Source organism: Netta rufina, assembly GCF_964035555.1.
Source record: "Netta rufina genome assembly, chromosome: 3".
NCBI lineage: Eukaryota > Metazoa > Chordata > Aves > Anseriformes > Anatidae > Netta > Netta rufina.
Genome location: NC_140125.1, coordinates 15,386,200 through 15,407,932, shown reverse-complemented (window position 1 = coordinate 15,407,932; position 21,733 = coordinate 15,386,200). Strand labels below are relative to the sequence as shown.

Here is a 21,733-nt window from a genome sequence, read left to right as displayed (position 1 = left end):
GCTGAGCAGGAGAGGGCAGGAGATGGCCTTGAGCTTGGCTGAAGATGTGGAGACACGAGGGGCATTCCCACCTGAGTCCAGCCCTTTTGTGCAGCTTTGGGTGAAAAGCATAAATAACACAATTCCTGGGTTACAGAGTAGGCAGCAAACTTCTGTTCTGGCCCTTTGCAATGCTCATCACCCCATGGTTCCTGCCTGGTTGGGTGGCCAGTTGGTTTGGCTGGTTGGGTGGGGGGTTGGTTTAGAAGGTAGTTGGCTTGTAGGGTGGTGGGTTGGTTGAGCAGGTTTTACATATATATGGTCATATACATATATATGTACATTAAGGTAGTTGTTTTTTGGGGAGGTGGGTTGGTTGGTTGGGAGGTTGGTTAAGCAGATGGCTGGTTAGTTGGGTGGTTGGTTGGAGGGTTGGTTGGGCAGGTAGTTGTTTTTTGGGGAGGTGGGCTGGTTGGTTGGGGGTTTGGTTGAGCAGATGGTTGTTTTGTTGGGTGGTTTGTTGTTTTATTGGGTGGTTGGTTGAGCAGGTAGCTGTTGTTTTGGGAGGTGGGGTGGTTGGTTGGGGGCTTGGTTGAGCAGGTAGTTGGTTTGTTGGGTGGTGGGGTGGTTGGTTGGGGGGTTGGTTGAGCAGATGGTTGGTTTGTTGGGGGGTTGGGGGGTTGGTTGAGCAGGTAGTTGGCTTGTAGGGTGGTGGGTTGGTTGTTTGGGGGGTTGGTTTTGGAGACACAGTCCTCCAGAGACAAGCCTCAGGCCATACCAGGATGGCTCCCACAGCACCCATCAGGGTAGAGAATCTCCCAAAAGGTGCCCGCGGCGCCCCACACCCCCTTACCCCACCCCGAACAGGGCCACCCCCACCTCCCGGCGATCCCCCCTCACCTCCCCCAACCCCAATTCCCCCATTGCCCAGCGGGTCGGCTCGAAGGAGGAGGGCGAAACTACAGCCCCCAGGGGCCGTGGCGGCCCTTCCCTTCCCTTCCTTTCCCTTCCCCGTCCCGTCCCGTCCCGTCCCCGTCCCGCCCCGCCTCGCTGAGTGGCCCCGCGGCCGGGAGCGGGGCGGGCCCGGCAGAAAGTGCCACGACTCCACACGGCCGCGGCGGCGGGCAGCGACCGCGACACGGCGCCGGTAGGGACCGGGGGGGACAGCGGGGAACGGGGGGGGGGGGGCTCGGGGAACCGGGCTGCGGCTCCGTGCGAGGGGGGCACCCGAGCGGGGAGAGGCAATGGGGAGTGTGTGCGTGGGGGGGACACCCATCCCGTGACCCCCCTCCTGCTCATGCTGAGTCCCACAGAGAGGGGAAAAAGGGGGACGAAGGGGTCCGGGGGGGTGTCCCCGGGGTGTCGCCGGTTTTTGGGGCGGCGGGGGATGAATGGCCCGCGGCGTGCAGGGCGCTGCGGAATGGCGACGTGTGCAGGCGGCCGGGGAGGGGCCGCCCCGCCGGATGATGGACGAAGCCGCCGCCTCCTCTTCCTCCCCCTCCAGCCCCCCTCCGGATGAGGGGACACCCCCCCCATTCCCTCCAAGCCCTCTGCTACCCCCCCACCCCCCCCCCACCCCTTTTCAATCCCATCCCCGGCACCCCCCCCCCACCTTGTTTTTCCCCTATAACTTGGCGCCCCGCTCGCCCCGTCTGCGGCTGTCCCGAAGAAATTGCCAAGAGCCGGCCGTAGGAAATGCCGTAAGCTGATGAAGCGCGGTTGCAAAAAAAAAAAAAAAAAAAAAGAAAAAAACAACCAAAAAAAAAAAAAAAAGGTCACGGCTGCGAGGAGGTTGTTCCTTTTTTTTTTTTTTTTTTTTTTTTTTTTCTGCAGTCAGGCGAAACGTGTTGCGGAGAGGGGTCCGGGCACGGGAGAGATGCTGGAGGGGACCGCAGGACAGAGGTGTGGGGAAGGTGGGGTGGGACGGGGTGGCTGGCACCCCGTGGGCACCACGGGATTCCCAGCTTGGCTCGTACGAGCTGTCCTGCATGTGGTGCCCGTAGCGGGACATCCCACCGGGGCAGGAGCATGGTGGGGAGAGCATCTGCGAGGCCACCCCCATGCCCGAGCTGTTGGCTTTCAGGCTGTGGCTGCTGCTTGTTCACATCGCAGAAGGGTCGAGACCCAGCGGCTGAATGCCACTTCGGGCTGGGGAGAGGAGAGAGAGGTGTAAAAGCTGCCACTGAGAGGGGTCAAGCCACAGCTGTGCTACATGTCGCGCTGTGCTTCCTTCCAGTCCGTATACGTGTGGTATATATGAGTGCCACGTGCCAGGAGAGACCAGAAGTGCACGGCCACTTACTCAGAAAGCCTGTTTACCCCAAAGCTCCCAGGGACGTGGGTAGGATCCCACTTGAGGAGTCTGTGTTTGGTTGGGCTTTCAGTTTTGCCTCTGTCTGTTGCAGCCGGGTGGAGGGAGAAGCTTCAGGAGACGGATCTGGTGATCGTCTTTTATCTGCTGACAGCGCTGCCTTCTGCTGCTGCCAGGCTGCCCCGCTGTCGGCAGGATCTGGCCTCCAAGTTCCCTCTCGCTCCTTCGTGCTGGAGGAGCGCTGGCCCTGGGGATGCCTCTGTCCCCTGCTCAGGCTGGTGGCCTGGGAGATAACTTTGCCCTTTGGCAGGAGCTGAAATCTCAGCCTGGAAACCTGTGTGCCAGCTCAGCCAGCCTCGACCCACCTGCGTGTGGTTAGGGTGCTGTCGAGCAAAGGGAGCTGCAGGCGCCGTGCAGGCAGATGTGGCTTCGGGCTGTGCAGAGCCCAGCTGCACAAACCCCGTTCCCTGCCCTCCAACACCCGTTCACAGCTTTTTCTGCATTACTCTAGCTGGAGGCGCTGCTTTGGCACTGGAGCAAGGTGCAAGCTTTGGATTGCAGGGGGACACCGTGCCCTGGCTGCAAAGAGCATCTTTTCCCTTCAAAAACAGGGTACATGGTAGGTGCGTTTCCCTTTGGCTGTAGGGAAATAAGGTTTCTGTGGTTGCTGCACAACCTGTCTCTCCCTTTTCTCCTGCCTCCACAGCCGGAGTTTTGGCTCTTCCCTGCTCCTGGCAAATGCACGTGCAAGGCACCGAGCGTGGCCCGCGTGGCACATGTGTGTGGGCACAGCTCCTGGAGGCTGTGCTGCGCGTAAAGCCCACGAGGCTGAGAGCTTTGCTCCTTTCACTTCCTCGTGGGGAGTTGGACTTTTGCTCGGGGCAAACAGAGGTGGCTGTGCGGTGCGGGGTGCTGAGGGAAACCTGCTCTCCTGGGCTGTTAGCTGGGGTTTTGGGAAGTTTGGTGGGTCGCTAGAAAACGCCACAGGGACTGCAGAGGTAGAGGATGACTTCGCAGGTAGCTCCTTTAGGTGAAAAGGCAAAATAGCGGTTGTCTGCCTTGTTCCTGTTCTGGTGGTGGTAAAAGGAGCCGGTACAGAGGGGAAGATGCTGAAGTCTTGGAGCCTCTTCAGAGCCCGGCCGTTGAGCCAAGGCCATCAAGTGTGAGATGTCGCTCGAGGCATCTGCGAGCAGATAAGCCGTGGTGCCTCCCGTGCCCTATTTCAACCCTGCCCTCGCTGAGGCTTTGTGCAGACATAAAGCGCTGGCAGGCTTTCCTCTGTCACCAAGCCCGTGAGAGGGGCTGTGCCGTGCCGTGAAAACCCAGAAGCAAACTTTGAGCCCTCCAAAGGCAGAGCTGGAGCTCCTGGGGCAGGCAGCAAGCTCAGGAAATGCCAAAGCGGAGCTTTGCTCCCGATCCTGGCGCTTTGTCTTACGTTTGTGCAGCGGGGAGTTCCTGGGGGAAGCCTTTTTAAGAAAACTCCCAGCCCAGGCTGTGTGTGACAGGACTGACATCCCCTTCGCCTGCAGGCGTTGCTGCCCGCTTGGTGTTTCTTGTCCTCCTTTTGGATTTTGTCCTTGGGAGCAGCCGAGGGGCCACATCGGGATCTGCCTCCTCTCTGCTGCCTCCGGGAGCTCCCGAGGAGCTCTGCGACCGCCCTGCCAGCAGGTTCAGGGCATCCTCCTAGGTCAGTGGGGTAAGCTGCTGCCTCCTTCCTCGCAAAGAGGCTTCACGGCTTCAGCAAAACCCCCTGAACGTTGCCCTATCCCCGCAGCTTTGCCACGTGGATGTTAACGTGCCAGGTCAGATTTTCTTCCTCGTTCAGCAGCAAAACCACTGAAGGTGCTGGAGCCCCGGGGGAGAAAATCAGGACCCTTCGTGCCAGGCAACGGCTGGTGCTGTGGGTTTGTTTGTTTGTTGTTTGTTTTTTTTGTACTTTTTTTTTTGGAGGTGGGGGCTGTTTGGTTTAGCTAGGAAGGACTTCTCACTGCTAATCTCCGCCGTTATCTCGCCCTGGCTGTAAAGTGCACGAGGAGGCAAGGTCCAGGCTTTTACTGCGGCGTGGCTGGGTGAGGCTCGGGCACCCCGCTGCGGGTCCCCGCGTGGGCTTCACAGAGGGGCAGCAGCGTGGGGTGGGACGTGGGGTGGGCAAGGAGCTGCCTGCCTCACCCCCTCACTGCTCCAACCCCTGCGTGCTAACACCATCCTGCCTCCTGGGGCTCCCCGTGCACGTGGGACGTGTCCGCAGCAGAGGCTGGAGCTGCAGGAGCCCCCTCTGCAGCACCCTGCCACGGGCACTGCTCTGGAAAGGTGCTTCTGGTGCCAGGCTGTTGGTTTTCCTTTTTTTTTTCTTCCATTCCTGTCCTCTCCGGGCTCCGTGCCGCTGCTTTTGGAGGCGGTGGTGGCAGCTGGTGGGGTTTGCCAGCACTCGGTGATGCCCTTGCCCCGAGCTGGAGCAGCACATTTGCTCCAGGTACAAACAGTGTGAGGTCAGGAAGGGTTGGGCCTTACCAACGTGCGGCGGCTGCTGGGTGAGAAATGCAGGGCACCGTGTTCTGTCCCCAGAAGCAGCTCAACAGCTCAGCGTAACCCTAAAACCGGTATGAGGTTGGAGATGTGTGTTCTCCCGGGATGCTCGGGGAGAGCTGGGCTCCTGGTGGCAGTGCTCCTCCCCGGGCAGGTGAGTGTCTGCAGCGAGAGAGGGCCGGGCTGTGGCTCCTCCTGGCTCTGCATCTTCTTCTTTAGCGATGAAGAAAGGTTTTGATGTGCGTGGTGTGTGTTGTGGTGGCTGTCTTCATCGCGCTCTCACCCGCTAGCTGCAAGCGTGGCTTGGGCTTCAGCTCCGGGTGTGAGTTTGCTGCTCCAGCTGGTAGCAAGAAAAAGCCTCTGAGGTCTCCCCTTCGAGCAGCAAAGTTTTGAAAAGATGCTGATCTCCTTAGTTTTTCTTATTTTTGCCTGCTCCCCTCCCTCCTCAACCCGCAACCTCTTAGAAAGGAAACTTGATAATGTTTTCAGTTAAGTGTGGGGATGGGAACTTCCAAGGACTTTCTGCATTTTCCTGATTATGTTTTTGAGGCGCAATGACGAGAAACTCTCGTTGCCTTCCTGGAAAGCGTTCCTTTGCATCTCAGCTCTTCAGCTCCTGCATCCCCAGCTGGGGGCTAACGAGCCGCCTCGGGACCACGTGGAGCTGCTCCTCTGGTAGGAGAAATGCGAGTGGGACAGCAGGGAAGGGATTGGTGTAGGGGCTTGGGACAAGCACTGTGGATAGGCAGCGTAGTGGAGGAGCAAAAGCTGGTGATGTCTGTGTCCTGCTGGCCCTCACCAAGGGTCTGTGAATCTTGGCCGTCACTGCGAGCTGATGTTTGGAGATGCAAATGTCCTTTCAAACTCCCTGCTTGCTGAGGTGATCGTGTCTTTGGGTTTTCCCCTGGCTAACTGCTGCTCTCCTGTCTTGCAGGCGCAGAAGAATAAGGCAGGATGGATGTGTATGACCCCCAGACGCTGGGTGTTGTGGTCTTCGGAGGCTTTATGGTGATATCAGCCATTGGGATCTTTCTGGTGTCCACCTTCTCCATGAAGGAGACGTCTTATGAGGAAGCCTTGGCAAAGCAACGTAAAGAGCTTGAGAAGACCAACCAGCACAAAATAGAGAAAAAGAAGAAGGAGAAACCTGTCGAGAAAAAAGGAAAAGCAAAGAAAAAGGAAGAAAAACCGAATGGGAAGATACCGGAGCAGCAGCTGCCTCAGGAAGGGACGGACTCTTCCAAGGACGTGGTTCTTGAGCCTGCTGTGGTGCCTGAGCCCGTAACTCCCGTCGAGCCTCCGATCGCAGTGGTGTCGGTGCCCCCCCAGGAAAAGGAGAAACCTGCTCCGTCTCCGAAGGAGAAGAGGAAGAAGGAGAAGAAGGTGGCAAAGGTAGAGCCTGCTCCTAGCCCGGCGTTGGCTTCCCCTCCCGTCAGCGTTCCCAAAGGTTCTCCCGTCTTGGAGGTGACCCCCAAGGAGGTGCCTGTTGTGGCCGTGCCACCAGTGGGCACGCAGCAAAGTGCCCCCGTTGTCAGCTCTGTCCCCGTCAAAAAAAACGAGGCTCTTCCAGCCCCCGAGGAGCAGAAGCACGATGGACCTGCCAAGAAGAAGGCCGCGTCCAAGAAGAAGGCTGAGCCAGGTAAGGCCAAATTCTGGTGTGTATCCCCGCTGAGAAAGCAGGGAAGGTGGGTGACTCTAAAAGTTTCCTCCGCGTTCAGCGGAGGTGAAAAAAGCTGCCTGGTGAAGGAGAGAGGAATGAGGTTGTTTCACACTGCAGGGGACTCATCTTGGAGAGAAGTGACGGGATGTGTCGGGGCAAAGGGACATTTGCCCATCACAGGTCAAGCTTCACTTGGTTGACTTGGAGATAGAAGAGAGAAAAAAATCAGAGGCTTGGACTCTGCAGGGTATAAATACTGTGGAAGTGTCTCCATACGGCCATGTGGCAGAAATCTCTCAGGTGTTCTCAGAAATGTGATGCCTGTGTTCCCGTGCACCCGTGTGTTGGGAGAGGACCTGCTACTCAGCAGGACGTCTGGTCTCCAAGGTCGGGTTAAAGCCCTTGGACCTGCTCCTTTGGGGAAAGGATTTTATTAAAGGCCGGCTCCGTATAACAGTGAGGGGAATGGGAGGTGGCTGGGCATGCCGGGGGTGACTGGTTTGGCATGGGCACCTGGGGATCCAGCACCGCTGCTCCAGCACTGACAAACATCGCCCTGAACCCAAGCTGGAACAGCTGGGGCAGCGTGGATGGGAGACAAGCCCTCAGCTCTTGTTTACCGCGGGGAGGTTTCTGGCTGCCGGGCGCATCCATTGCTTCAGGTACGAAGCACAGATCCCGCGTGTCTTGGAGGCCGAGGGTGTCTGAGGCGCTCCTGCGGGATTTTTCAAAGGAAAGCTCCTGGCAACATTTGCACCACGAAGCTGGCTGCAGTGTTGTGGGCAGCCTGTCAGCGTGGGCTGCGATGTCTCCCCTTTGCAAAGGCAGGAGCAACAAGTTATCCCGCGGCAGATAAAAACCCTGGGGTGCTCACAGGCGCGTCCTCGGCGCTGGAACAGACGGCAAAACCCGACGGGAGCAGCCTGGGGGTCTCGTGTGGTTTGTTTTCAGTCTCTGGCGTTGCGAAAACCGCTTGCTTGCAGGTGGTTAATGTGGACTTGGGTCCCAGGTCGTTAGCTCTGAGAGCAGAGCCGGGCTCTGCCTTGAAACGCGCGTGGGTGCCTGCTCAGGGCTGCGCTGCTGAATCAGCTCCTGCCTTTGGGCCTCCAGGGAAGGAGCGATTCACGTCTCCGGTGCCACACGTGAGCAGAAGGATAGGGAATCATGGAAATGCAGGGTGGGTGAGGTTGGAAGGCACCTTTGGAGGCCGTCTGGGCCAGCCCCTGCTCACGCAGGGACTCCTAGAGCTGCTTGCCCAGACGGGGAAGGAACTAAAACATCAGTTGTGGGGCTGGAGCCTGCCTCGGGTGTTTGTTTTAAGAGCAGGTGATGCTCTGCCATAACCTGAGTGGTCCCAGCTCCTCTTCTTTCCTCCCTAAGCCCCTGCGGACGCAGATGGGCCCCTCTACCTGCCCTACAAGACGCTCGTGTCCAGCATCAGCAGCATGGTGTTCAGTGAGGGAGAGGCCCAGCAGCTCATCGAGATCCTGTCGGAGAAAGCGGGCATCGTCCAGGACACCTGGCACACGGTAAGGCTCTCAGCACCTCGGTGGCCATTTACTGCTGGCCCTGCCTCTCTGCCGAGCCTTGGGAGGGAGAGCTCCACGTTTTTTTGGCAGGTTGGGGCCCTGCTAACCCCGAGGGCCAGTTCTGGAGACCTAGAGCTGATTATTTTTTTGTTGTTGGAAAGAGAGGGCAGGATCCTGTCCTGCATGTTGGGTGGCTCCTGCCTGTGGGGGAAGAGGGCGGGTTTGGAGGTGGTGGGCCCCACTGATGCCCTGCCTCGCGCTCGCAGGCGACACAGAAGGGGGACCCGGTCACCGTCCTGAAACGCCAGCTGGAAGAGAAGGAGAAGCAGCTCGCTGCTGAGCAGGAGGACGTCTCTGCTGCCAGAAACAAGCTGCGGGAGCTGAGCAAGGTAGGTGCTGCACAGCTTTCCTGGTGTCGAGGTAGCTCACCCTGTTCTGACAAAGCAGCAGCGCCACGAGCCTCTTGCTCCCCCACAACTCAGCCCCCTGGGAAGTGCAGTATTTAGTGTTTGGTATTTGGTGTTTGTTTTTTTTTTTCCTCCCTGCCTCGTGCCAAATTTTGTGTGATGATCCAGAAAAAAAAATATCTAGACTGTCTTACTCCTTCCTCACTGCTGGCCCAGTGTGGAACAACAGTGGCATCCAGTGGCCACAGTGCCCAAAACAAAATGCAAAAGGAAATCGAAGCGCTAGGCGACTTGGCCTGGCTGTGCTGCGCAGGTGGCTGGTAGCTCTTACAAGGCAGAACTTTTAAATCTTCTGAATTAGAAAGCCCAGTTCTGCATTTCCCTGAAACGAGGGAACTGGAGCACTGAGGACTAAGCAGGTGACTCCTCTCCTTGCAGGAACTTGCAGCGGAGAAGGCCAAGGCGGTGGCCAGCGAGAGCAAGCTGAAGGAGCAGCTGGTTGCTCGCGAGCGGGAGATCACCGCCGTTCAGGCACGGATGCAGGCGAGCTACCAGGACCACGTCAGTGAAACACAGCAGCTCCAGGGAAAGGTAGGCTCCAGAGCATCCTGACGGATTTTGGCCTCTGGGAGTCTACAGAGATGGAGAGCGGGGAGACCAGAGGCGTGGGGAGGTGGGGGTGACCCTGTGATGCTCGGTTCCTCTGTGAGGGCTTTCCTGGACCGTGGTGCAGGCGTGTGGGAGCATCCTCACAAGACACCGTGTTCCTGGGGGCCATCAGTGCCTGTAGACTGAGGAAGGGGGAGAAGCTCCCGTGGGCACGTCCCTCTGTGCCCAGCAGGCTGGGCTGGGATGTCGCCTGCTCCCCACCAAGTGGCGTAACCCCTGCTGCCTTCCCCTAGATTCGGACCCTGCAGGAGCAGCTGGAGAACGGCCCCAACACGCAGCTCGCCCGCCTGCAGCAGGAGAACTCCATCCTGAGGGATGCACTCAACCAGGCCACCAGCCAGACGGAGAGCAAGTAAGACCACAGCTGGGCTTTGGGGCAGAGGCTGGGGCTGCCCTTCTGGGACTGGCAGGGGAAATGAGGATGTTTTTCCCATGCTGTGGCTCGTGACAAAGTGGGAGGGCAGGGGAAACCCTCTCTGCCGTGAGGCGAGGGCTACTTGTGCTGATGCTGGAGCCAGCGGGCAGTGGGAGGAGAAGGGACTGGGAGGTAGCGAGGCCCTTCCCTGCCTAGGTGAGCTCCTGCTTCCTGGCTGGAGAAGAAATCCAGCTGGCTCTCGGAAACGAGTGATGCTGCAGAGAAAGAACCGAGACGTGCCTGATGCCTGTAGAACAAATACGAGCTAGATAGAAGAATTTCGCACTCCTTTTTATAGAAAATACGAAATAGCTGGTGATTAACAGCGGTAAAATAATTACAGACTGGACTCCAGATGCTTAGAGAACTTCCTCTGGTGTCTGGGAACACAGATCCTCATGTCCTCTACTTCATACGAAAGGAATGTCTCCTGTGATTGAAATACCGCTTCTGAAAGGAGATTTGTCAACTCTTTCCACCCCCTCCCTGGAGCAGCAGGCGTGCCCTAGAAATAGGAAAATGCAGCCACGAGAATGTTTCGAGTCCCGTATCAGGCCCGTGGGGGGTCGTGTCCCCCTATACGTAACGCCCAGGACACTCGGCCGTCCTGTGGGCTGAAATAACCCTGTTTTCTCTGCTCCAGGCAAAACGCTGAGCTGGCCAAGCTGCGGCAGGAATGCAACAAGCTGGTGAAAGAGCTGTCTGAAAAATCCGAGGTGCTGCAGCAGGAGGAGCAGCAGAGAAAGAGCTGGGAGATGAAAGCGGTGGCCTCCGAGAAGCAGCTCGAGCAGTTGCAGGTCAGGCAGGCGCTGGCAGGGCCGCGGTGGCTTGTGGCGAGGGGACAGCTGGCTGAGGCAAAGCAGGAGCACGGGGCTTTGCCAGATGTTTTCCCTCTGATCTTGTCTGGGTTGCTTCATCTCCGTGTGGTTCTGGTCATTCTCTCAGAAAAGCACACGCAGGAGGGTGGATGGAGAGAGGGAGAGCTCACCGGGAGAGCCAAGCCCCGCGGTGTGCTGGGTTTGGGACCCTATGTGGTCTTTTTTTTTAATTATTATTATTATTTTTTCCCAATGGAAATTGAGAATGGCAGCTGCTCAGAGGAAAAGCATCCCGTAACGCCCCTTCTCCCTCGGCACCCTTTGGAAGGTGCTAATGTCACCCCCTGCCTTCTCCCCCTTCTGCAGGGGGGTGCTCACAAGGGACACTGCCTGTAGGGAGTCGGACTCTGTTAATTCAGCTCTCCAGGGATAAGGCTGCGTGCGTGCTCCTGATGCAGGCGTATTTTGCACACACACCTTCCCTCCTCAGTAAAATTGTCCCTTTCCAGGTTAGTTAGGGGCTACGAGGCTCTGATGTCCTGAAGGGGAGCTGAATTGCTTGGCCTTGGCCTTGGAAGGAGCTCGGAGAGAGCTTACCAGCCACAGCTGGAAGGCAAACTGCCTTGCAGATCTCTTAATCACCTCTCCCGTGTTAGTTCATCTCACGCATTGTGGCTTTCTTGCATCATCTGTCACCAGCAAAGCCCAGGCAGCACGAGACCCAGTAAAAACCATTCTCCTCACACATCTCTGAGCCTGGCATGAAGGTGTTGGGGGAAATCTAGGCTGTACGCGCTGCTCGGCGTGCCTGCTGCTGCCAAATGCCCTGGGCCTGACCTGGCAGGCTGCAGCTGGCCGTGCCTGCTGCTCCCTGCTGTCCCAAATGTGGCCAGGCGTCGAGCCCGCTCATGCTACCTCCTGATGGTGCCGAAAGCCTTGGAGGCAGTAGGCTCCTAGCTCTTGATTTTCGGGGTGCCTGAGGGCGTAGATCTTCTTCCAGCAGTCTGGTTTTGGCCCCTGCTGCTTTTGCAGAGAAAGTGAGGAGCCTGAGGGGTGATGTGGGCACGGTGCGAGGGCAGAAGCTGCCTTAAAACCCCAATTGATAGGTGTGTTTTTAGGAGAAGTTCTCCAGGGCTGACAGCCTGCTGCGTGCCTCAATGTTAGTCTAATAATAATAATAATAATAATAATAATAATAATAATAATAATAAGCTGCAGGTCTTTAAAGCCAGGGATGTGTTTAAGGTGCCTGTGGGGATGGGGAAAGTGTGCTTCATGGTCACTCCTGCAGCTCTGAGCTGAGGACTTGGTGGTAAAGCCTCAGAAAGAGGAGAAGCACTGCTTTTTTTTGGCAGTTCTGGAAGCATCGTTCAGACAGAGCCTGGGCTGCTCGTTGGCCTCGTTCTGTCCCTTCTCACAAAGCTTTTGTGATGGTGTGGCTCGTGGAGCTGCTGGTTCGCAGCACGCCTCACACCCCTCGCTCTGCCTTCCCCCCCTCCAAGCACACGCCTTGGCCAGGCCTCTCCTCTGCTGCTTTCGAAGATGGAAAAAAGCCTTCCCTGGCCCAAACCACACAGAAAATTCCACCGCCTGTGGAAACACGTGGCTGGCCGGCTGCGTCCCGCTAATCGCCCTGACGGTACCTCTCCGTGCTGGGCTGGGGCACCAGCTGCCTGCACGGGATCTGCTCGTCGGGAGCCAAAAGCACCGAGGCCGCTCTCCCTGGTGTAACGAGCACGTGTCGCTCCCCGCCTGCTGGCAGGGCGTTTTCCTCCTCTCCCTCCCTGCACAGTGGCAGCTGTGAACGGGGTCGGGAAACGGAGCCACGGGGCGGCTGCCAGAACAAACCCGCAGCAGAAAGGGTTTGGAGACGTCGCCTGGGCTCCGAGCGCTGGCTGGGGCTTTGCGAAGGGGAAGCTTTCTGCGGGGCTGCCCGGCCAGGGCTGTGCTTTAGGGCTGGAGCTCGGGGTTTTTTTTCAGCATCCAGCTCCTCTCTTCCAGGCTGGAGGGGAACACAGAGGGTTGGTGGTGGTGCTGACCCAGAATGGAGACGTCAGGGTGTTGTCTGATTGCCCCCTGCTTACAAAACGAGGGGCTTCATGCAGAGGGGAAGCATGACAGCCCCACTCCCCCAAAACACAGCTTGAAAATCACACCATGTGCCACTGAGCTTTGCCTCACGTTGGCCAGGACGCCTAACGTGCTGTTTAAAGCCTCCTCTTCCCCCTGTGCAGGCTTCCCAAAGGGAGGTGGAGGTGACGCTGCAGAAGAGGTTGGATGAAGTAGGTGACGAGCTGCGCAAAACCCAGGCCAGCTACAAGAGCCTCTTAGCAGACGCAGAGAAGTCCAAAGGGCAGCAGCAGAGCATCGCTGGTGAGGACCACGAAACAGCGCAGGGAGAGCCGTGGGGCAGCTGAAACGCGGGGCAGAGCTTGAGTTTGAGACCCTGACTCCTCAGGATGGGGGGTCTCTGAGTTTGTTGGCGCCTAACCTGACTGTGTTCCTCTCCCCTTCCTCCAACAGATCTGCAGGCCAAGCTGCTGAGCTCCGAAGCAGAGCTTAAAAGCAAACTGTCGGAGCTGGACAGCGTGAAGGGGAAACTGCAGGATGCCAGCTCGGAGAACACCAAGCTCCTGGAGAGGATCAAATCCATCGAAGCTCTGCTGGAAGCAGGCCAGATGAGGGAGGCAGAAAAAGACAGAGACCTGCAGGTCCTGGGCATTTTTAATCGGGGTGGGAGGAGGATAATGTCAATGTTAGTGCCCGTGTTAGCTCTGTTATCTCCCTGTGGGGTGCGCAGAGATGGCTGATCTGCATCCCTGGTTTAGGACAGGCAATGAAAGTGATTTCTGTCTTCCAGGCAGCCAACGAAGCAGAACTGAAGCAGACGCAATTAAGGTAGGTCTAAGCTCTGCCTAGCACACAGGAGCTGCTTGCTCTCTCTTCCAGCTTGCTCCTTGACCCCAGATAACAGCCAGTCCGTGCTGAGGTGGCGCTTTGATTGCTGTCAGGCACATGAAGGCTAACTCTTCCTGTAAGACTGCCTGTGCGATCTGTGTGGGTGCTGGGGGTGGAGAGGGACCTGGGATGCCTCTGTGCTCACAGCTGGGCCATCCAGAGTAAGATTTTTGGGGCTGTTTTAGGGGAATTAGGGGTATTTTCAAGGATGGAGATTCACCACTTGTGTCTGTTGCCTTTTACCCCTGTTCAGGGCACCTCTGAAGAGGTTCAGGCTCTGTCCATGGCAGGAGAATTTCTCAGATGCCCTTGCTGTCAGCAGGCACCCAGTGCTCCTCTAAAAGAGGGCACTTGTTCATCCTAGGGTCCTGGGACCCCAAGAGATTGGAGTGGTTCCCATCAAGGGCTTGCATCCAGCTGAGCCTCTCTGCAGGGCAGCTGGCGGATCTGAGGGTGTGGAGGGAAGCTGCAGGCTCGGAGGCGTAGCTGGTGGTGCAGCTTCCCAGAGCAGACCCCAAATGCAAAATCCCACCAGGGTGGGAGGTGGAGGTGGAAGCTCACCCCTGCATCGTGTCATTCCAGGCTGCAGGAGAAAACGGACCAGCTCTCATCTTTGGAAAGGGAAGCGGTGGAGCTGCGGGAGGCAATGGAGCAACAGAAGACAAAAAACAACGTACGTGAGTGAACCGGGCGCGGATTTGCCACTCAGATCGCTCCGTGGTGCAGCACCAGGCTCTGCCAGCCCCGTGGAGCTCAGGGGGTGTCCCCTTGTCTGCCAGAGAGCAGGAGGGCCCCAGCTGGGTGTACGCCTCGTGTGCTCGAGCTGGTGGGCTGCACGGGTGGGGTGTCCCTCCCCTGTCCTCCTGGGAGCCTTAGGGCCGGGTAAGCAGGGAGATGCTCTCCAGCAAGGTCAAGGGAACCCCTGCTCGTGGTCCCTCACTCCTCGTTGCCTCTCTGCTCCTTTTCCCTCTACTGCAAGGCTGCACCCATTGTCTGGAGGCAACCTTGCAGCCTCCTGCCAGGCCTACGTCCTCTTCAGGCAGCTCAGGGCTGCTTTTGGAGCTTGTCTCCACCCAGCTCTGCTCTGCTCGAAGAAGGCTCGAGCCTTCAGGCACTGCCTGAGCAATTTGCTGCCTTGGGTGGCCGCAGGGTTAGAGGAGAAAGGAGTGCACGTGGGCAGAGGGGTGGGAGATCCTCGACAAAAGCCATGGGCTGCCTGTTTTCCCGTGGCTTCGGTGTCCTCCAAGGGCAGCTCGGTGGCCTTCAGCACGCCGCGTGGCTCATTGCCTCGTGTGTGTGGTCGTGGCAGGACCTTCGTGAGAAGAACTGGAAAGCCATGGAAGCCTTGGGCACGGTGGAGAAGGCGTGTGAGGAGAAGCTCCTTGCTGCTACAAAAGCGAAGGTGAGCCTGGGATTTCTCCTCAGTGGTGATGTTGGTGGTGCAGGGGAAGCAGTCACACTCCCCAGGCCTCCCAAATTGTTTGCCCTGGGTTTCCTGCCTCATTTTGGGAGCAGCGCTGGCCTATCCTAGCTGACAGCTTCTCCAAATCTTGCCACGAGGGCTGTGTAACCACAGGACAGCTCACAGCTGGGGAATCGGGGCTGTGGGTGAACTGGGGGGGAGATTTCCATGACTCTCAGCAGCACTGTTCCCTGCTTGCTGGCTTCCCCATGCCAGCTTACCCGTGCAGACACAGAAAAGCAGGGCTGGTACAGGCAGCCTGGCCTCACAGGCACCTCAGACCTCTCCACACCAATTTGTCCCTCTTACAGGAGGAGCTGGCCCAACAGCTCGACGCCTTCCAGACACGAACCAAGCAGACGCTGCTCTCTGCCCTCCCGCAGGTCACCGTGTCCTCACAGCAGGTAGGCACCTGCCTGTTCAGGCCCCTGCAGGGCCTCTGCCATGCAGGTTTGTCTGGCATCTAAGACTCCTTTTCCTTTCTTTTCCCCTCCTTGTCCTTTTTTCACACCCAGGATTATGATACGTGGCTACAAGAATTTAAGGAGCAGGCAGTGAATGTGCTAAAGCAGCACACCAGTACGACAGAGCCCGCGGTGAGTGAAGGGGCTGGAAAGTGGAGGGGCGAGGGAGTGTTTAAGTCTCATTTCTTTCCCTCATCTCTCTTTTTTTCTCCATCCTTCTCCTCCCCTTTCAGGATTCAGCACTTAAATTAAAAGAGGCAGAGGAAGCGCAGAGCACTTTACAGGCAGAATGTGAGCAGTACAGAGCCATCCTCGCAGAGACGGTGAGTTACAGCTCCTCGCCACGGCTCGGTCTTCTGGTAGGAACTCAACTCCATCTCCCAGCAGCCCAGATCCTGCCGTTGGGCTTGTGGTGGGCATCACACAGCATGCTGGGGCTGCCACGGACAAGATTATTTGCTGGTGAGACAAAGGGAGAGAAGAAATATGAATTTCTAGAGTTTTTCTTCAGCCTAATTATGCTGGAAACCTTTCTGGTGAACATGGGATGTTGTTTGATGCATGGTGGCACAAGCAAGGGCTCCACTAAGCAGGGTGGTTGAGCTAGCCTGGGAGCTGGGAGCCCCTAACCCCACCTGGGGCACCCAATTCTGTTGCTCATGCTTTGCCCTTTGGGAAGAATTGGGTATTCCAGGGCACCCAGCCCTGGCAGCAGCCGTGGTGCTCCCCTCCGGAGGGCTGGAGGGTGCTGGGGCTCAGCTGGGGCTTTGCCAACAGGAGGGGATGCTGCGAGACCTACAGAAGAGCGTGGAGGAGGAGGAGCAGGTGTGGAAAGCAAAGCTCACGGTCTCCGAAGAGGAACTCCAAAAGGTGGGTGTGCGGGGCACGCCTGGCTTGGCTGCTGATGGACAGGGGCTCCTGGAGCAGGGAGGCTGGTGGCTGTAAGGCAGATGCTGACCCCAACTGTTCCTGCCAGCCTTGAGCTCTGAGGCCCGACAGGGGAGCTCCCATACAAGAAATGTTGAATTTCTCAGCCGGTTGCTGGTGCGAGGGCTGGTGGTGAGCACAGGGGGGTGAGGTGGCTGCTGGCGTGCTGAGGTGGCTGCTGCCTCTCCGTGGAGAAGAGCTGAATTCCTCCCTTGTGGAGAATTCCACAGCCTGAAGTCGTTCTCGGAAATAAATCCAGGCTTGAATGCAAACAGCATACTTCGAGCTCGTGGATAGCTTGGCTCCTCTTCGTAGCAAAGCCAGGGACACCTCATTGGAAAAACTGCTCCGCTGCTTCCAGACCCAAGGTGCTCCCAGCAGGGGTTGAGCCGAGTTCGGTGCCAGTTTCTTGGGTGTTGAAAGCTGCCGGCAGCCAGCAGGCAAAGGCTGTTACCTTGCTTCACGATTTATGGCCTGGGCTTGCTGGACTGCCCCTTCCTGGGGGGAAATGCTCCTGCTGCCTGCAGGCTGGGGAGCTCCGGGCTGGGGTCGGGATCCTTCTGTGCAGGACAGAAGAAAGTGGGGGAGGTGGGAGCAAACCACCAGCTGGTTACTGCTTGTGCAAAGCGTGTTCAGGACCACAGTGAAATGCCATTTACTGCCCCTTTTTGATTTATTTATTTTTATTTTTATTTATTTTTTGGCTTAGTCACAACTCCAGTTGAAATCCCTTGAAGACATGGTAGAGAAGTTGAAAGCAGAGCTGCAGAGCACAGATCAGGTAAGGATTTCTGGGTGCTTGGGAGAAGCTGGGTGATGCCAAGCCTCAGGGAAATCCCTGCTCGGGCAGCAGGCAGAGGTGTGCTGTGCCTGGGCTGGACCAAAACCCACCTCCTGACTCCCCTGTGGAAGGTGGGCTTGCAGCGTGGCGTGCGTTTGGGATGCCCAGCACCTCAAACACCCTCCATGCTCTTCCCTTTTAACCCAGCTAAAGGAATACATCTCTCTTCTGGAGGCACAACTGGAAAATCACTTGCAGACAGCCAGCTCCGAGCGCCAGAACTACACAAAAGAAGTTGAAGTCGTAAGTGCAACAGCCATTGCCTTCAGTGTTTCTTCTTCTGATCCACCACCCGTCCTGTTTCGGGGATTTGACGAGTGCCCTGGGGGTTTGGATCTTTGCGAAGCAGGAGAAGATAGAGGGATGGTTGCTGCAGTCTGGGTTGTGGATGCCTAATGCCAAGAGATGCATTAGCAGGGTGCTACAGGGCACCAGGGTGGTTTGGAAGTGGGGGGGAAAAAAAGAAAAAGCCCCAACCCTAACGCTCTTCCTCACCCCCTGCTTTCTGTTTCTTTCTGTTTCCCCCGGCCAGTTGAGGCAGCTCTTATCAGAGTCCCAGGAACAGCTGGAGGCGGCGAAGACAGAGACGCAGAAGCAGAGCCAAGAGCTGGCCCTGGTAAGGGAGATCCCTGGGGGTGCAGCGCCCGCCTGCACGCAGAGCAGCTCCTTGGCCTGGGGGCAGTTCACAAAGGGCGACCCCAGGGTTTCAGGGTTGATATTGGTGGCCCAGTGGGGGATTTTCCCTGCCTTTCTTTCCTCTCTGATGGTGGTTGGAAGGAACGGAGAGCAGCAAAGCTGGTGTGAGCTGGTGTGTAGCACAAAAGCCCAGCTGTCCCCCTGACTATGGACACTGACTGCCCCCACCACCACCCTGGGCGGACATTTGGGTGCCTTAAGCATCCAGCCAGCCAGCTCTGGGTGGGGTGAATTTTGTCGTGTGTCCCCTGGGTGGAGGAGTTGCTTGGATGGCTGGGAGATGGGGCTGGGGTTCTGCGGGTAAGCGGGAGAGAGGCCTGGGATAAAGGGCCAGGAAAGCCATCAGACCTGCCAAATTCATGAGGGCCTTTGCTTTTTAAATCAATCCTTTGATTGAGACAGCAGTCGCGGCTTTGCTTTTTAATATTTAAAGGCTTCATTCTTCGGAGGCATATCTCACCAGTGAGGTTTAGGAGTCTGCGTTAGGGTAGGGCTCCGGCTTTTCAGCACCCCTGTGAGCCCTGCTGCGGCGAACTGAGGGTCAGGAGGTTTATTTTTTAAAGTCCTGGGTGGTATCCCTGGCTTGCAGGGGTGCTCAGAGCACAGTGAGCTGGGAGTTCAGTTTCTTCTGGCCATTCCTCCCTGTGTGCTGGCACAAAGGCTGCCCAAACTGCTCCCTAGCTCCTTGTGTAGGGCCGTGCTGGGGGGCGTGTAACCGAGCCGGCCTTGCTGCTCCTCCTCCTTGCAGGTCAGGCAGCAGCTGGGTGAGATGAAGAGCCACGTGCAGGACGGAGAAGTCGTGGGGTCACGAGCTGAGCCGAGCGATCCCGAGCCCTTCGAGGTTAGGGGGGTGAGGCCCTGGCTCGCAGTCCCGCGCCCCGTCCCGCATGGCCAACTGCACGAGGCTTCGCTCTCCTGGCCTGTGCCAGGCTCGTGGAGCCCCTCCAAACACACGTCCCGCTCCTTCACCTGTTCCCCCGGGAGCCCTCTGTGCCAGCAGCAGGCTGGGGATGTTTTTGGGGAGGCAGGCAGGGAGCGCTGCCTCGAGCCGGGGTTGCCATACGGCCTCGGGCCTGCTCGGGGGCTGGGATTAGGATTACAGAGCTCACGCAGGGGCAGAGGCCCTGCAAATCTCGCCGGAGCCGGGCTGAAGGCATTAGCAGCGGCTGCTCCCCGCAGGCTAACACCTCTTGGTGGTGGCAGCTGCCGCCCCAAGCTGGGCTCTGCCTCTCTCTCCTTTAATCCTGTTAACCGTGGAGCCTTCTCCTGGGCACTGCTCGTCTGCTGCAGCACGGGGACCTGCCCGATACACCCTTCACTCTGTCGTGCCTCTCGTCCAAATCCCAGCTTGTGCTGCCCAAAAGATCAAGCACCATTTGGCAGTGCAAAACCAACCCTGGGCTCACCATCAGCATCCTCCTGGCTTCGTGCAGAGGCCAATGATGGTACCCGTTGCCCCTCGGTGCCTTGGACAAAGCTCCAGGTTTTGTTTCTTCTGTGTAGCCCAGCTTCCTTGGTCCTGGAAGAAGCTCCTCGTCTAGGCCTTTGTTTTTTTTTAAATTATTATCATTTTTATTTTCTCTTCTGGACACTTTCCCCTTCTCCATGCAGTTGAAAACGCAGCTGGAGCAGAACGAAGCGCTGGTGGAGAAGGAGCAAGTGCTGAGGCAGAAGCTGGTGCTGGAGCTGGAGGAGGTGGGTGCCGGGGGCGAGCGGGGAGCGAGGGTTTGCCCCTGGAGGGCCTTGGGGCTGCGAAAAAGCACCTCTGGAGAGTGGCCAAAAAACGCTGGGGCAGTGCAGCCAGCTGCCTGACGGTGGCTCTGTAACCCACCGACTGCAGGGTGCAGGAGGGCCCTGCTGGTGCGTTGTTAAAGGTTGTGTGTCCCCCTTGCAGGCACAGAGCTCGGCACGCAGCTTGCAGGCGGAGCTGGAGAAGCTGAGAGTGGCTGAAAACGCAGCAGCGTCAGGCACGGAGGAGGCCCAGCATCTCAAGGTGATCTGGCTGCTGCCTCGGCTCAGCACCAGGCACAAAAAAGCCTTTGCCCAGCAGACTGTGGGCGTGATTTGTGGTTCCTGGGGATGGTGGGGCAGGGTAGATGGTTCCCAAGGAAGGTGCAGATGTGTTTTGGAGGGAGGGGGTCCCCTGCAAGCAGCCTAGACTGCAGGGAGGGGCTCAGGCAGATGGCTTCTTTTTACTCCCATGCAGGAAAGACTTGAAAAAGAAAAAAAACTAACAAAGGACTTGGGCCAAGCAGCAACCAAACTCCAGGAGCTACTGAAGGTCACCCAGGACCAACTGGCCAAAGAGAGAGAAACGGTGAAGAAGTTGAAAGAACAGCTTCATGAAACGGTACTTGCTGCCAGCACCCGCCGCAGCCAGGCCTTCCCTTGATACAGGCGGGGAAATGTGGTGGTTTAAAATGGGAGCAGTGGGGCACCCACTGCCAGAACCCACCTGGCTGGCTTCTGGCAGCCCCTGGGACTGCGTTGGATGGTGGTCACGATCCTTCCCTGCCCAGGAGGGAAGATGTGGCTAGGCTGTGAAATGCTCTGCTGCTTTACCTGCAGCGAGAGCCCGCTGAGTAACTGAGCTCTCCTGTGTTTCTTCTGCAGGGGGAAGAGGACAGTTCAAAGGAAGGGACTTCGGTTTGACGAGTCTGTGACTTAGAACTTAACCCTTCAACTTACCAAAATGCCTTACACATTCCTAAAAATAAAAAGTATATGCTGAATTTACTGTAGATAAAATACAAGCCATTAGTGACCCAAAACCTAGTTTTGAAACTTTAAGAAAAAAAAAAAAAAGGCAAAAAAAAAAAAAAGAAACCACCACCAACCAGTAAACACTGCAGGTGTACGTCTGTAGGAAAACCTTCATACTGTTTTGTACAACCCTTCGTTCCCGTGGGTGCTGCTCCCGACACGTTGGGGCAGGTGCCGGGGCTCGACCCTGCTGGAGCGGCAGAACTCGCGAATGTGTGAAAAGGGAAGACTGTGTTTGTACATCAACCGGTGCAATTATTATTTTATATATATAAATATATATATATTATTTTTTTTTTTTTTGGAGTGAGAGAAGTGTGAAAGTAAGACCCACCAGTGGAAGGAAGCCTCTCTCTGACGGGTGGCTCTCGGCGCGTATCCTTTGTGTATTTTCTGGGTGTCGATGCAATTAAAATGACGTCGTAGCAAAGCGCCTGTGCTTTATTTTTCTGGTCACTGTTCGACGTTGCTGTGCCAGGAATGCCTTGGGGACGACTGAAGCCTGACCCTGCTTTGCCCAGGGGTGGATGCTTTGTTCTCTTGCTGTGCTGCAGCTGCTGGCCCCTGCTTTTCTTCCAGTGCAAGCGAAGGAGGCGCAGAGCTGCAGCCGTGGTGCCCCAGCTGTGATTAAAGTGGTTGGGGTCCCACAGCTTTTGGGGCCTTGTCTGAAGCCCTAAAGCTGCGGGGTGCCCCTTCCACCTCCCAGCCGTGGCGCAACGCTGCCTCTTCCTGCAGGAAAACCACAAAGCTGCCTTCCCCCAAGGGGGGCAGCTCAGGAGCAGAGCCACTGCTGGCCCTGCTCCTCCTGCTCCCACACGGAATTGGGGGCTGAGCGCTGCCCAGCCCAGTGCTGGGGTGTTGGAGGGAGGATTTTTGGGGTGGGGCGGTGGCTTTGGGGGTGGTGGGACTCAGGCACGTGGCTGGAGGGGAGCTGGTGGCTGCCTCCTGCTGCAGGGTGGTGGCCTCAGCCCCTTGGGTGGCTGCAACACCCCCCAAAAACATATATATATATATTAAAACCACAAAAGCAAACCCACCCTACCAAGAAACCCAGAGGCTGGAATGAGCTGCTGAGGGGCTGGGGGTGGTCAGAGAGCAGGTGGGGGGCTGGGCCCCGAAGCAGCGAGCGCGATGTGATGAAACCCTTTGGTTTGCTCCGTTCTTGCTTTTGCAACAGCCGCTTCCTTCACGGTGCTCGCTTGTGCAAGGCAGAGCACGCTCACGAGAGCAGGAACTGCGCCCCCAAACACAGCCCAAACCAGGGGATGGGACGGTGATGCAGGCACTGCAGGGCTGGGTGGGCACCGC

At 57.4% G+C, this 21,733-nt stretch overlaps 1 protein-coding gene across 2 annotated transcripts; it reads left to right on the top strand.

The window, feature by feature from the left end:
• Nucleotides 1-1,050: 1,050 nt before the first annotated feature.
• RRBP1 (ribosome binding protein 1) lies at nt 1,051-20,855 on the top strand. Of its 2 annotated transcripts, XM_084285222.1 has the most exons (24): nt 1,051-1,126; nt 5,751-6,455; nt 7,857-8,005; nt 8,272-8,394; nt 8,851-9,003; nt 9,315-9,433; nt 10,140-10,293; nt 12,549-12,687; nt 12,838-13,025; nt 13,175-13,212; nt 13,855-13,945; nt 14,582-14,674; nt 15,046-15,138; nt 15,250-15,330; nt 15,432-15,521; nt 15,976-16,068; nt 16,835-16,906; nt 17,114-17,209; nt 17,499-17,582; nt 18,411-18,503; nt 19,274-19,357; nt 19,557-19,655; nt 19,869-20,012; nt 20,276-20,855. In XM_084285222.1, exons 2-24 carry the CDS (start codon nt 5,771-5,773, stop codon nt 20,312-20,314), a joined length of 3,000 nt encoding a protein of 999 aa, XP_084141348.1. In that variant the 5' UTR covers nt 1,051-1,126; nt 5,751-5,770; the 3' UTR covers nt 20,315-20,855. The 2 variants fall into 2 exon arrangements, with proteins under 2 accessions (XP_084141348.1, XP_084141347.1); XM_084285221.1 differs by lacking the exon at nt 18,411-18,503.
• Nucleotides 20,856-21,733: the final 878 nt, after the last annotated feature.

What these genes read in the sequence shown, in the direction of transcription:
- RRBP1 (XM_084285222.1), top strand. Translation starts at nt 5,771, where the DNA reads ATGGATGTGTATGACCCCCAGACGCTGGGTGTTGTGGTCTTCGGAGGC. An exon ending in TTGCTGCTACAAAAGCGAAG is followed by an intron (nt 14,675 to 15,045) that starts GTGAGCCTGGGA and finishes TCCCTCTTACAG; the next exon opens with GAGGAGCTGGCCCAACAGCT. An exon ending in GCGATCCCGAGCCCTTCGAG is followed by an intron (nt 18,504 to 19,273) that starts GTTAGGGGGGTG and finishes TTCTCCATGCAG; the next exon opens with TTGAAAACGCAGCTGGAGCA.